At 45.8% G+C, this 15,849-nt stretch overlaps 1 protein-coding gene across 2 annotated transcripts in view; it reads left to right on the forward strand.

Annotated features, from left to right (window-relative positions):
• The window catches only part of myo1ea (myosin IEa), a 149,078-nt gene that overhangs the window by 124,272 nt on the left and 8,957 nt on the right, over positions 1–15,849 (forward strand). For both annotated transcript variants that reach the window (XM_078530297.1, XM_078530298.1), the window contains exons 20-25: positions 6,944–7,058; positions 8,718–8,887; positions 11,209–11,354; positions 11,643–11,789; positions 12,866–13,023; positions 14,333–14,425. In XM_078530297.1, the coding sequence (XP_078386423.1) occupies positions 6,944–7,058; positions 8,718–8,887; positions 11,209–11,354; positions 11,643–11,789; positions 12,866–13,023; positions 14,333–14,425 (829 nt within the window). The remainder of the gene's footprint in view (positions 1–6,943; positions 7,059–8,717; positions 8,888–11,208; positions 11,355–11,642; positions 11,790–12,865; positions 13,024–14,332; positions 14,426–15,849) is intronic.

Here is a 15,849-nt window from a genome sequence, read left to right on the forward strand (position 1 = left end):
GTGGGGTGGAGGGGGGGTGGGGTGGGGGCGGGGGTGGGGCGGGAGTGGGGTGGGGCGGGGGGGGGGGTGTGTGGGAGGGGTGGTGGTGTCCTTCCGGCAGCAGCCACAGCCCCCTCAGTGGCTCTGCTGAGCACAGGAGCAGGAACTTCTGCCACCAGGGCCTTGATTCCAGAGGAAGGCCCATTGCTGGCCTCCTCGCCGCTGCCTGATTGGCGCGTGGTTCGGCTGGCCTTCCTGAAAAGAGGCACTGCAGGTCTGTCACCGGCTCTCCAACCGGCAGGCAAGACTCCCAACACCAAAACAAGATTCCGGCCGTGGTTGCTGTGCAGAAGGAATTCATCTGAAAGATCAGCTCCACCCATGTTATGATTGTGGTTTTGTTGCAAGTCAATAAACCTTTCAGATTAGTTTCTGCTTTGTTCCAACCAAACAAGTGCGGTATTCCTTAAATTTATACTCTCACTTTAGGCATGTGGTCCTTACCGTGTTGATATTTCACTAGGCTGGCCTTTTCTCCTTCAGTGTGGCACCCAGTAAATTGGACTATTATTTCCTTATTTTCTATTTGTTTGTCCTGTTAACCGGAATAAATTACTGTGTCAGAATTCTTGCGTGGAATGAGAGTGGGATTTTTTGGAAAGCACTCTGAAAGAGAAGCACCAAATTGGCGCAAGGTTATCCACACAAACTCCTACAAAGCTGCCTTTTTAGTTTTCTCTGTTCAGGAAAGATAAAACTCTGCTCTGATGGTGACTGACGTTTTTTTTTTTACTTTTGTCTGGAATGTGGGTGGATTTTGTCCTCCAGAGTATCTGAGGTGGGCAAATTGGAGCTCTGCAGCTGCAACTTGAGCTTGGAGTGAAGTTGTTCTTGGCTCCAGACTCAAAACCCGAGGATTGTCGAATTTGGCCAAAACCTGGCTGCTGCTGCCAAAGCTCCTGCAGTTCCCCAGCGATCTACCACTGATCTCGCTGGCATCACGCCCCCCTCAGGATCCAGAAGAAGAGTGTCACAGGAGCCATTCTATAAAGAAGCTGATCCTCTAAGCCCTCTACTCTGTGTCTCAGTTTGAAAGGTTGCACACTGAGCTGACCTCAGTGAGTTAGTTGTCTGCAGGTTCTGGCTATACTGACGGTGTGTGAATGTGTGGATACTTTTTAGCAAGTGGTTCAGTGATTTTTGGCGGGCTTTCTTGCATTTTTGTGCTACTTCATGGGGCATGTGTGATTCTACTGGCAATGCACTCAATCAAGAGCTCTGCCAGAGTCACTTTCCTTCCAAGAAAATTGAAGAAATGCTCCCTGATCCTCAAAAATAATCCCCATAAACTTCAGAGTATCCATCCATTCCCACATTTATTTAATTTAGTCCTAATCGACTATATACTTTTTTTCATTCACAGGATGTGGGCTTCACTGGCTGGGCCAGCATTTATTGCCCATCCCCAGTTGCCCTTGAGAAGGTGGTGGTGAGCTGCCCTCTTGAACCGCTGCAGTCCATGTGCTGTAGGTACACCCATAGTACTGTTAGGGAGGGAGTTCCAGGATTTTGACCCAGTGACAGTGAAGGAATGGTGATATATTTCCAAGTCAGGATGGTGAGTGACTTGGAGATGAACTTCCAAGTGGTGGTGTTCCCATCTATCTGCTGCCCTTATCCTTCTAGATAGCAGTGGTTGTGGGTTTGGAGGGTGCTGTCTAAGGAGCCTTGGTGAATTCCTGCAGTGCATCTTGCAGATGGTACACACTGCTGCTACTGTGCATTAGTGGTGGAGGGAGTGAATGCTTGTGGAAGGGGTGTCAATCAACCAGACTGCTTTGTCCTGGATGGTGTCAAGCTTCTTGAGTGTTATGGGAGCTGCACTTATCCAGGCAAGTGGGGAGTATTCCATCACGCTCCTGACTTGTGCCTTGTAGATGGTGGACAGGCTTTGAGGAGCCAGGAGGTGAGTTACTCGGCGCAGAGTTCCTTGCCTCTGACCTGGTCTTGTAGCCACAGTATTTATATGGCTAGTGCAGTTCAGTTTCTGGTGAATGGTAATCCCCAGGATGTTGATAGTGGGGGGTAAAAGCAAAATACTGCGGATGCTGGAAATCTGAAACAAGTGATGGAAGGGGTCATCAACAGTCCTATCAAGTGGCACTTGCTAAGGAATAACCTGCTCACTGATGCTCAGTTTGGGTTCTGCCAGGGCCACTCAGCTCTGACCTCATCACAGCCTTGGTTCAAACATGAACAAAAGAGCTGAACTCCAGAGGTGAGTTGAGAGTGACAGCACTTGACACCAAGGCAGCATTTGATCGAGTGTGGCATCAAGGAACCCAAGCAAAACTGGAATCAATGGGGATCAGGGGAAAACTCTCCACTGGTTGGAGTCATACCTAGCACAAAGGAAGATGGTTGTGGTTGTTGCAGGTCAATTATCTTAGCTCCAGGACATCGCTGCAGGAGTTCCTCAGTGTAGTGTCCTAGGCCCAACCATCTTCAGCTGCTTCATGAATGACCTTCATTCCATCATAAGATCAGAATTGGGGATGTTCACTGATGATTGCACAATGTTCAGCACCATTCCTGACTCCTCAGATACTGAAGCAGTCCATGTCCAAATGCAGCAAGAAAGACGTGGACAACATCCAGGCTTGGGCTGACAAGTGGCAAGTAACATTTGCACCACACAAGTGTTATGATCCCAACTGATGTTACTACTGGACAAGCCAGATCTCAGGGTGGAACCCGGCTTGATAGATCTTGGCAGCTGGCTTCAACTTTAATTTGGGACTTGCTATCTGTCCCTCTGCTGCCCAGCCTCTCTAGAATCCTGCTTCAACTGAACTCAAACTTGTGCGTGTGTGCGTGCCTGTGGCCATGTGTGCGTGGTGCGCATGCGTGTGGCCATGTTTGCGCGCGTGGCCATGTGTGTGTATGTGTGCGTGCGTGTGGCCTCCCTCTCTGGACCCTTGTTGCTAGGCAACAGCACAGGTTTTTTTTCTACTCTTGTTTGTTTTATCTTCCGTACAAAAGTTATAAAATCTTCATTAAGATGCAGGTACCTTTTAAAATGAAACTAAAACTCAGCTCCTTTTCTTTACACACAAATACAGAAATACAAATCAAACTTAAACATTAAAGATATACATTATTCTTAACACACCCTTCCTAACACAAGTGCTAGGCAATGACCATCTCCAACAAGAGAGAATCTAACCATCGCCCCTTGACATTCAATGGCATTACCATCACTGAATCCTCCACTATCAGCATCCTGGGGGGTTACCATTCACCAGAAACTGAACTGGACTAGCCATATAAACACTGTGGCTACAAGAGCAGACCAGAGGCTAGGAATCCTGCAGTGAGTAACTCACTTCCTGGCTCCCTAAAACCTGTCCACCATCTACAAGGCACAAGTCAGGAGTGTGAGAGAATACTCTCCACTTGCCTGGATGAGTGCAGCTCCCACAACACTCACGAAGCTTGACGCCATCCAGGACAAAGCAGCCTGCTTGATTGGCACCCCATACACAAACATTCACTCCCTCCACAATACTGCACAGTAGCAGCAGTGTGTAGACCATCTGCAAGATGCGCTGCAGGAACTCACCAAGCCTCCATAGACAGCACCTTCCAAACCCATGACCACTGCCATCTAGAAGGACAAGGCCAGCAGACACATGGGATTACCATCACCACCTGGAGGTTCCGCACCGAGCTGCTCATCATCCTGACTTGGAAATATATCGCCGTTCCTTCACAGTCGCTGGGTCAAAATCCTGGAACTCCCTCCCTAACAGCAATGTGGGTGTACCGACACCACATGGACTGCAGCGGTTCAAGAAGGCAGCTCATCACCACCTTCTCATGGGTAATTAGGAATGGGCAATAAATGCTGGCCTAGCCAGCGACACCAACGTCCCATGAAAGAATAAAAAAAAAGTGCTGTCTGCTTCTGATTGGCCGGCAGCTCCCAGGGATGGGATTTCCAACCCCAGGGTCCTAAACCCTGGGGAAGGCCTGCTACTGGCCAGTTAATTCAGCACGTCTTCCCCAAAGAGGGTGATGCAGGTCTCCCGCCAGTTCTCCAGCCAGCGAACGAACCCCTATGATTACCTACGATTTTTATTGAATTAGTGGCCAAAAAAAAGTCCTAATTTTACGCATCTTGAGTTAGTTTATTTTAAAGATGGCTTTACTGACACAATTATCGTAAAAAATGTTTTTAAAGAGTGATAATTCATTTCGGCCTATTTTAATTTTGAATTTTTTCTTTTGATCCATAATTTGAATAAATGTGTTTTATTTATTGTAAATACAAGCTGTGCGTTCCACCAGAGACAGTTGGCAATTTGTCAAGTATTTGGTTTAGAAATATTGAGTTTTCTTCATGCAGTTCCCAATAGATTTCATTTTAGGCAATTTTCTTTACAAAGGGCTCTTCAGTTAAAAATGGCCCCTCTCCCCAGAAGAATGACATATCCTGATCTAATATTACTCAAGATTTGTCAGCTGCCAACCTGCCAGTTTAAGTTCCCAGAATAATGAAGCTTTATTGATGATTTGTCTCAGTGTTACACATTTCATTCACCAGTTAGCCACGACGGAAGTTCTGTGATTTTCATTTTTTCAAAGGAGTGCAAAAAAATCGGACAGGATGTTTGGCCTTTTTGAAACAACAAGTGAAACTGGTCACGAGTTCACGTAGGAAATGACAGGATTCTGAGAAATGCCAGCATACATCAGCACTGAAAGCTCTAGGCAAATTTTGTGGCTAAATCAGCCTGGGCAGTGGACCAAGACTGTCTGGACTGACTGCTGTTTAAAATGGTTTTCCTAGGGCGTCATCCATTACTGAAACGCACTTTGTCAACTCTCAACCTCCTGTGTCATGTTGTTTTATTTTATAAAATGAATGTCTTGTTTGAATCTTTGTGCTTCTTGTTTGAGGCTTTCAATGCCTCCGCGTTTCAAAGAGAAAACCAGAGTGTTCTTAGTCTCTGTTGATTTGAGCCTTGGGTTTTAGGGGCAGCACCCGCTCCTCCGGTAGCTCTCGTGGGATCAAAGCCCTGCCCTGTGTGCTACTGAGCCCGGTACACTTGGAGAATTCCGGGAGCGATTCCAAGTCTAGGCTGATTTGAGCCAGGGTAACAGAAAACGATGACAAGCTTCAGCTCCCCAGGCCTAGGAAGGGAAAATACCATCTGGGTGTAACGCTCCTGATTGTTAACCCCCACCACCCCGGGTGAGGTAGAGATTGGACCAGCTGTGATGCAACACACTATCACGGCTGTGTAAGACGCTGACACTTGCTGTCTGGTTTACACACACAAAATGATCATGAGGCCCAGGTATCTAAAAATATTTGTGGAATCGTGCTCCAGCTGTTCTTAAAAAAAAACTTTGTCGCTAACTGTCTAACTTTCTGTTCTCATTATGCCAATTTAAATATTGTAATGTCTAGGAAATTATAACTTTCCTTGTGTGTTGTGGCCCTACGTTTAATGGAGGGGTTATGATTATTGAGGATGTTGATGAATTCTTCTAATTCTGCTTCTGTGTGAATCCAAATACCCCATATGTCAACACAAATACAGAAGGTAATGTTACGACATGACTGCATCACCTAATAAAGGAGTTAGAGAGAATGAAAAAGGAGCCCCTGAAAGCCAAAAATAGCACCCCAAAAATCAAAAAAGTAGCCCTCGAGAAAATCTCAGAGCCCTCGGGAGTGGGGGGATATTTTTACCCCTGTACCCTTGCACCTTCATGTTGGGAGAAATCTTTTTTAATATCTGAATCAAGATCAGCACCTACTTTAATGGAAGCTTTCCTAATGAAGTCAGACTACTTCAACAGCCAATACCAATAGACAGATTTGCATATCTTCATCAGAAACAGAAATACCTGGAAAAACTCAGCAGGTCTGGCAGCATCGGCGGAGAAGAGCACAGTTGACGTTTCGAGTCCTCCTGAGGACTCGAAACGTCAACTGTGCTCTTCTCCGCCGATGCTGCCAGACCTGCTGAGTTTCTCCAGGTATTTCTGTTTCTGTTTTTGTTTTGGTTTTCCAGCATCCACAGTTTTTTGTTTTTATCTCTGCATATCTTCATGCCAGCCCCTTTTACCTACAGACACTCAGCAAGGGGCCTGTTGTGTTTCCACGTTATATAACTTCTTGTTGTGGGCAACTCCCTGCCAAACTTTGCCAAGAGAGCTCATTGTGCTTAAAGCACTGGAATGTCACCATGGAAGGAAGTGTGCTGCCACTCCGTCCTGGGCTTAGTACTGGTCAGACTTCCAAGCCTAGGGACTCTTTTCCTTGGAGAATTAAAGACTGAGAGGAGATTGATAGAGGTGTTCAAAATCATGAGGGGCCTGGGCGGAGTAGATAGGGAAAAACTGTTCCCTTTTGGCAGGAGGATCGAGAACCAGAGGGCACGGATTTAAGGTAATTGGCAAAAAGAAGCACAAGCGATATGAGAAAAATCTTTTACACACAGTGAATGGTTAGGGTCTGGAATGCACTGCCTGAGAGTGTGGTGGAGGCAGGTTCAATCGAGGCATTCAAGAAGGAATTCGATGATTATCTGAAAATAAACGATGTTCAGGGCTTTTGGGGGAAGGCAGGAGAATGGCACAAGGCGAAATGCTCATTCGGTGAGTCGCTGCAGATGCAATGGGCCGAATGGCCTCCTCCTGTGCAATGACAATTCTGTGAGGTCACGTTCAAAGCCTGAGAGTTGCCAGCAGGTCAGATCGAGAATGTGCTGAGAGAGAAGGCGTCAGAGGTGCCACAAAATCTCCTCCAATCATCACCAAAGTCTGTTTCTTCCTCTCTGATTTTAATCACAGCTTCACCTACTGCAAGTCCTTTGTGGATAAAGTGAAGAATTCACTTTTAGCAGATCAATTAAGCTTTCAGCTCTTTTTTTTCTTCCCCACCCCACAGCTGTTTCTGCTGGAGGAGATGAGGGAAAGAAAATATGATGCGTATGCTCGAGCGATTCAGAAGGCATGGAGGAAATATGCTGCACGGAAGAAATATGTAAAAATGAGAGAGGAAGGTAGAGAATCTTGATCTTGTCTCTTTGGACCAGTCTAGGTTACTCAGTAACTGGCCTACCATATTGGCTCAGTGGGTTTACGTAGTGAGTTGTTGGACCAGGAGCTGAATAGTCCAAGGCTCTATTCCTGCTATGTGACACATTATTACATTATGAGCAGTACCTTCACCCCCATCGGTCTGCGTCAATGCTTTATGTTCCACACGAGCCTCCTCCCATCCTCCTTCATCTAACCCCGTCCTTCAATTCCTTTTCCACTCTTGTCCCTCTGCTTAAACGCATCAACGCCAGTCACCTCAACTCCTTGTGGTGGCGAGTTTTCCGTTCTATCCAGTCTCAGAATCGAAATGCTTCTCCTGAATTCCCCACTGGAGTCATCCGTGATTATCTTATACCAACAGAGACATGCAAAACATCTATGGTGAAATTAGTAGCTTTATTGCAACACGGGAGCCGGTTAGCTCAGCTGGTTAGACGGCTAGTGTGTGGTTCAGAATTAACTTCAACAACAACATGTGTTCGATTCTCGTTCCAGCTGGGGTAGACTTGGGACCTGCCTCCCTTGCCTTGTCCCTGAGAGTGGAACGCAATTGCAAGCCACCACAGAAAAAAATGTCATGGAAATAGCTCAGAATGATGCATTAACAGAGCCAAGGGCCCTGTGGTGGGCAGTGCACACATGAATGAATTGCAACAATGCTTCTTTTTAATTCCCCATGTCAGACCCATCCCATTCCTACCATTACCAATTCTTCCAGTGCCATCCCCATACCTCCCATGCAGTCCCTCTCCCCCGCAAACCACCCCACCCCACCACCCCTTCCTCATGTCCCATATGCCCTGTGCTGTTTCTTCTGCTGATGCCCTCACCCCCCCCCCCCCCCCCCCCACCCCCCCCCAAAAAACCACCACTTACCTTCCAACCAGGGTAACTTTGTTGTTGGGCTGTCTTTACCTTCTGTTGTTTTTTACCTTCACCAACCCCACCCTCCCACCCCTGCTGCCACTGCCGTCCATCATCAGCAGCCACACGCACTTCACACCCTCGAGTTCTCCCTGCACCGAACACGCACCAAGTTCCGACCACCAAACTGACCCACTGACCATCAGAACAGGGCAGACAGACAAAAAGCTGCACGTTATTATAGATTTATGGCAACTAACCCCGGACTCGCCCAAAATGGAAACAGCTTCTTTATGTTTACCCTATCGAGCCCTTTCAGTATCTTAATGACCTCTATCAGGGTGATCTTAACTGGGGTAGCAGTGGGATTACTGCACTTAGCCTCAGTGCCCGAGAGTGTGAGGTTGGGTTTGGAAATTGACTAGGGTTTCCATTCTCAAGTGTGATACAGCAATCGCTGCTATATATGTACATGTGGGTACTTCAGGTGTGGACTAAATCAGGCTGCTCTCTGTTGCCCTTTTGACTGAGTAGCCAATCGACTCTCACTGTGGAAGCCCACACAGGATGGGCCGTTTGGGGAACCAATACCTTCGTGAGAAGAAACGTTATTGTTACAGAAAACAGGCCAAAAAGTAAAGCCGCTTCGGTTAGCGACACTCCATTACTTTGGAGAACAGAAAAGAAGTTTTAAAATTGTTAGTACGTTTCCAAAGGATTGGTCTGAGGTTCTAATCTAACTCTTCTCTGCTCAGCATCTGATCTGCTGCTCAACAAAAAGGAGAGGCGGAGAAACAGCATCAACAGGAACTTTGTCGGTGATTACATTGGAATGGAAGATCTACCTGAGCTACGGCAGTTCATTGGAAAAAGGGAGAAGGTTGAATTTGCAGACACTGTCAATAAGTACGACCGAAGGTTTAAGGTGTGTCTGAGTTCAACTAGCCCCATCCTATCTATATTTATTTATTTATTTATTTATTTATTAAATCATCAGTTGAGTTATAAACTGACTTACGAATTATAAGTTGGTCCTTTATCAATTGTGACCTACGCTGCGGGAGAGAGGGATGCCATGGTTCTTGATTTGCCACCACAGACGAGTTGGTCTTCTTTATGTTGAATAATCGAGGTTTGCCTCTAATATTTAGAATAGATGCATCCAGTAAATTGCTCATGAATAAGAATCAACAGGTAGAAAAGTTTTATAACAGTTCTATTAATACCTCACCATCACCATGAAGACATGCCACTTGGGAAGGCTTGATGCACTCAAAGGAGCAGCGCTCATGGAGTAACCTTTACTAAAGCACCCCCTGCTGTCCAGTCCAGACACTGCAGTATATAGAGGCATTACAGTTCTGCGTTGAAGTGTGAGAACCAGAGGGAGACTATGACTTCTTATGTGTTTTATCACAAGAAGCAGATCAGTAATTTGTTGAATGTTGCTGGTAACTGAAATCTTACTCCAAAGAATGTGCGTGAATGGTTTGACCACACAGTATTAATCATTGAAGTCTTGTCCTTTTTTCTCCACTAGTCGTCTTTCCTCCAATGGCGTTTTGCTTCAGTACAATCCTACAGGCACCAGGCGTCACTGGTACCTTGCCTAAGTGGGTATTATTTGCATGTAAACTGTAAAAGCGGATGTCATTAGGCTGCTCCTCCAAGCAGGCATCAGAGTTCAACTTGCATCACACCTATGTCCGCTGACCACAGGTGCACTTCTAACATGGGGTCACTGGATGTTGATCAGGAGCATGAAGCCTGGGTAACATTCCCCTCCTTAAGCCAGGATGGCACAGGCCAGTTGTGGCACAGACTGGACATTGAACCAGCAGTCATCATGGGTCATTAGAAAGAATCAGTCACCCATCAGAAAAACTACACCTCCCAGTTTTTTTTTAAATGCCTTAATTTTTACACTGCCACAATGGTCATTCAATAAGCAGTAGGAAACTGATCAGCCTTTGACAGTGATTTGCTGCACGATCATTACAAAATAAACCTGCAAGATTTATGAAGTAAGAATAAGATTCCCATTGATCCAGACAAGTTTTACCCTCACTTCTGCTGCATTTGCTGATATCAGTTGGGACGGTTCTAGGGACATGACAATGGCCTCAACAACTGTGGGTTTATTGGGGAAGGGGAGGAAATCAGACAGAGCCTCCCTCTTGATCGCCCCCTGGTGACTGATGCTACAAAGAACATGGGGATGATTCCTTATGCTTTGTGCCTGGAGAAAACTTTTATCCCCAAGTACTAAGCAGAGGAAAAGGGTTGGAGAACTGTGATGCTGTGTCTCGGTCTTTCACACGCGCTACTAAGAGTTTTCCCTGGGGTGAGAGTGAAGCCCTTCCCCCTCTAGGAAGGGCCAGCATTGAAACACAGTGGGAAAGAGAAGGGAGTGACATCAACACGCCAACTGCTTCTTCAATGTCCTGGGTGTCCGCCTGCAGTTCAGGCACACTCTACCTAATGTACATTTAGGTAAGGTGGAGAGTAGCTGGCCCCACGTGTGTAAATGTTGGGGACAGGGCGATGTTTGGCATGGCTGCAGTGGCCCTTGTGGTTGAATAGCCTACCAGCATTCACCGCCCAGGCTCAGAAAATGACGTTTGGATGAGGCACAAAGGGCCATTAGCACCTCTGCAACTTTTTTTTATTCGTTCATGGAGTGTGAGCATCGTTGTTAAGGCAGCATTTATTGCCCATCCCTGATTACCCTTGAGAAGGTGGTGGTGAACCTGGCCTTGAACCACTGCGGTCAGTGTGTTGTAGGGTACACAGTGCCGTTAGGAAGGGAGTACCAGGATTTTGACCCAGCAACTGGAAAGAAACGGCTATATAGTTCTAAGTCAGGATGGTGTGTGGCTTGGAGGGGAATTTGCAGGTGGTGATGTTCCCAAACATCCGTTGCCTTTGTCCTTCTGGGTGGTAAAGGTCACGGGTTTGGAAGGTGTTGTTACAGAAGCCTTGGCCTTGTAGTCTGGATAGGTTCAAGAGGAACGTAAAAGAAAACTCCATCATCCAACACACTAATTGATCAGGTGGTCATTCCACAATGGAGAGAATTATGTTCAAAGAGTTTTTTTGCCTCTGCTCCTAATCTGATAGCTTCTCTCCAACTCATTAAGGCTCACACAACATATACTTGGAAACCTTCTCTGTATTTTCAGTATATTATTTCTTTTATCCAGTTTTCCCATTACAGATTCTTAAAATGATGTGTTCTATTTTCAGAATGTGAAGCGTGACCTTGTGCTCACCCCAAAGTTTGTGTACCTCATTGGACGGGAAAAAGTAAAGGATGGTCCTATGAAAGGTCAGGTGAAAGAAGTGTTAAAGAGAAAGATTGAGTTGGAGAGGATTCTAACCATTTCGTTGAGGTAAGCCGGGGTCCCTGAGCAAGCAATGTTTCTCACTTCTCACTGCGTATGCACAAACTCTCACAAAGTGTTGCATCGTTGGAGGTGATTCTGTTGAATGGGAGACAAAGGATGAATCCAGTCAACCTGTTTAGGTCCCATGGCACTATTCGAAGGAGACTGCTTCTGCTGTCATTGACAACTTTCTTGCCTTCAATTAACCTTATTGAAAATGAGATCAAACTGGTGATATTTGTTGTCAGGTATTTAATTTTGACAATAACAGCCCAGCTTCTTTTCTTAATGTAGCACACTGCAAGATGACTTCTTCATCCTACATGAGCAGGAGTATGACAGTCTCCTGGAGTCTGTCTTTAAGACTGAATTCATCAGCCTCTTGTCTAAGCGCTATGAAGAGAGAATGCAAAGGAAGCTACCTCTGAGATTCAGTAACACGTGAGTACCTTTACAGTCTGGTGTATTGCTCTAAACACACACTCACAACTCTCTCATATAATCACACACACGCACACAGTCACACACATGCACGCACACACAGTCACGCACACACAGTCACGCACACACAGTCACGCACACACAGTCACGCACACAGTCACGCGCACACAGTCACGCGCACACAGTCACGCGCACACAGTCACGCGCACACAGTCACGCGCACACAGTCACGCGCACACAGTCACGCACACACAGTCACGCACACTCCCCACTGAGTCAGGTTTGTGGGTTCAAGCCTCACTCCAGTAACTTGAGTACAGAATCCAAACTGGCATGCCAGTGCAGTTCTGAGGGAGTGCCGCACTGTCAGAGTTGCCTTCTTTTGTAGGAGTCAACAAACTGAGGGCCCATCTGCCCACATGGATGGACATAGAAACATCCCATGGCACTGTTTTGAAAAAGAGCAGGGGAATACCCCCTGGTTTCTGGCCAGCAAGGACAATGTCCACTTGCTTAATGCCTTAGTCACCTTGGAACTGTCCACCTAACCCTGAAGAGATTACCCTCAGTTTGCTTACGTGCAGCACTGGTTCGCTCCATTCTCTGATTTCTGACAGCCCCAAAAAATGAAATCTCCCACGTGTTGTAATGTGCAATCTGCTACTGCAGCACAGGAGGTGGATATTTGCCCTATCAAGTCTTCACCTGCTCTCCTGCTCTTCCCCTTCCATTTCTTCTTCAAGTACGCATCCAATTCCTTTTTGAAAGCTACTGTTGAACCTTATCCACCGCACTGCATTCTAAATCCAAACTCTTCACATGTATAACAAGTATCTTTGCCAGGATTTTATCCCTCAGCCAACGCCTAAAATCCACATGATTTGGTCATTTATATCATTGTTTGTGGGAGCTTTCTGTGTGGAAACTGACTGCAACATTTCCCTACATTGCAACAATGACCACACTCCAAAAAAAAAGTACTTAATTAGCCGTAAAGCACTTAGGAAGCCGTGAAAGGCGCTACATAAATGCAGGCGTGTTCTTTTAGTTTGACACCTGTTTTCACTGTTACTCAGGCTCGAAATGAAAGTGAGGAAGGATAACTGGGGTCCTTGGAGCGCTGGGAGCTCTCGACAAGTACAGTTCATCCAAGGCAATGGACAGGTTGCGGTGCTCAAACCCAGCAGCAAAACCTTGCAGGTCAGCATCGGCCCAGGGTTACCGAGGAACTCACGTAAGTGACACGTTCACTACATTTACCCTCTGTGTGAGCACCCAGTCACCCTATTCATGAAAACATGCAGTGGTAAATGCTGCGCAAGAATTTTATGCACCAAATGTTAATATTAGCCATCTCATTTTGGTGCGGCACAGTAGGCACAAGCCTCCTTGGTTTTCTCCGTGAATTTGATAGCTGTGGAGTAACCCCAAGAACGATGTAGGAATTATCATTCTATCCCCCTTTCCCACAGTTAGTTTGTATCACAGAACAGAACTCTTCATTTCAATCCCTGCTTTGTGGTGAGTTTGCCAGGTATAACTGTGTGAGTGAAAGGGGAGGGGACACATCCTAAGAACAAAAGAAATAAGAGCGGGAGTAGACCATACTCTGCCTGTAGGCCGTACTCAACCCTGCTCCGCCATTCAGTACAATCACAGCTGATCTTTGGCTTCAACTCCACTTCCTGACCTATTTCCCGTAATCCTGGATCTCCTGAGACCACAAATCTGTCTATCTCTGCCTTAAATATGTTCAGTGCTGGAGCATCCACAACTCTCTGGGGTAGGGAACGCCAAGAATTCACAACTCTTTGAGTGAAGTAATTTCTCCACATCTCAGTCCTAAATGATCGACTCCTTACCCTGAGACTGTGCTAACGTTTTGTTGAATTATTACTTTTCTGAAATCATCTAAGTTCACTAACTGATGGTATTCAGTCTCCACGCCTGAGACTATTCTGCCATTCTTATAACAGTGCAATGGAGCGCCCAAACCAATGTTAGCAGAATGGATAAAAAATTGTATTCTGAACGAAACAATGAAGGATCAAGTCATAGTATGTGTAACTACAAATAATATTGTATTAATGTCAAGGACTTGCTCAGTGTTTGATTTATACTAAAGTACATTAAAACAATAAGGCACTGCCAGCAATGGTGCTAAAATGGATTTGTGTGTGTGTGTGCGTGTGGTGTGTGTGCGTGTGGTGTATGTGTGTGTGAGAATGTTTCTCAGCTTACTTTGTACAGGCTAGGTACCAGTTATGGGGCGTGGTGACACTGGATCGTACATCTACCAGTAACACTATTGGAGGGGTTGGGTTGCTCATTTTAATACTGCGCATGATGATGTATTTACTAGTAAATATATCTGAGATGAACATTTTCCTTTTAGCAATCCCGCCCTGTTTCTAAGAAACTTTTAAGTTTACATTTACGACCTGCTGATTAATCCACATTTGGACTCTTTTTCTCTAAATGTTGACTATCTGATGATATTTGCTTCATGAATTTCTATTATCTTCTACCTTTTTTAAATCTAGGGCCTACAAGAAGGGACTTGACACAAGTGAGACAACAAACTACTAGGCCTCAGACTACAGCGTACCCAACTCGAGCTGCCCCGCCTCCTCCAGGTAAATCGCTTGAGGTTTAAGCTTAAAATGTGTTCATTTTTAATATTAAAATTGGTTGAAGGTTGCAATTCTCACATCTGATCATCAGATTGAGGAAGTCAAGGAAAACAAGTGAAAGGACAAATGAAAGGGGCCGCCAACCCTCCAGGACTGGCCTGGAGTTTCCAGGAATTGAAGACCAATCTCCAGGACACTGCTGTGAGCAATCCTGGGGTAAAATCTAGAGACACTTCTTTTTATAAAAAAAAAAGTTATAAAAATAAATTGGGGATGTGGGGCAAAGAAACCTGCTTGACCGGGTTCGAGAATTATCCAATTGGGTAATGACAAATTTGTTTAACAATTGTTGTAAGAAGGCATAGCCTAATGAGGATTGATGTGCCAGACACCCAATGGCAGGCGAGTTGGGGGGAGGGGGGAGAGGGTGGTTGGTGGGTGGCAGGAGGTCATGTGATGAAACCTCCAGGAGTTCATCCAACCTGAGTTGGCAACCCAACGACAGGACTGGTTAGCCTGTCCCTTCCAATGGGCCAATACTAAGAGTGAACTCTGCCTGGCCTGGTCATTAGGCAGCCTCGTTAGTGAGTAGGGAAAGAGGTGTCAGCTGTGGCTCGGTTCATAGCACCCTCGCCTTTGAATCAGAGGGTTGTGGGTTCATGTCCCACTCCCGGAAACCAAGAACTGTGATTGTACTTGAAAGAGTTGCAATCTGTGACTGTTGATAACTCGAAAGAGTTTCATGAGGGCAGGACTGGGCCACGTCGTTGACGAATAGCTTGGCGAGATTTACCGCGTAGAGTGATATGGTCAAGTGGAGCCCACGGAAATGTCCATTAAAATAATTTAATGCCTTCAGGAGAGAAATGGAGAAAGTTGGCCGAGGAGGAGGTGAAAAATTAAATAAATTCCAGGCAATTTATAAAATGGGTTTAATTTTATATGAATTAATAAGGGCGCTTTATTTTAATTACAATTATTAAAAGTCTAGTGCCACTTTTAAGAAAAAACTCCAAGGCTTCTACACAACAGATTAATGGAAACGCTCTCACACAGATGAACATGTCGCCCACAGAGGAGAATCCAATATTAAACGAGAATGTCAAAGTCTTAGAAAATGTCGACAATTTCACTCACTCCTTGCCAGAGCTGGCAACAGTGCGAAATTAGATCCTGATTCTCAAGGCTGACTCTCCCCTTCTCTAAGCCAAGTAATGCCCCTGCTACCACCCTGCCTCAGATCAGCTCACCCAGGACAGGCCAGGAATAGAGCCTCCCAGCTACTCGCTGGGTAAACCAGCTGAGCCATTGAAGGGATGGGATCCATGATAATTGGCTGAGCTCGAGTGCAAGTCTCCTTAATGAGGGGGAGGAATTGCTCTGGTCACTCCGTGCAGCACGAAAAGAACACGTTTCTGATCTTATTA

The sequence above is a fragment of the Cetorhinus maximus genome, chromosome 26 (genome assembly GCF_964194155.1).
Source record: "Cetorhinus maximus chromosome 26, sCetMax3.hap1.1, whole genome shotgun sequence".
NCBI classification, from domain to species: Eukaryota; Metazoa; Chordata; class Chondrichthyes; order Lamniformes; family Cetorhinidae; genus Cetorhinus; species Cetorhinus maximus.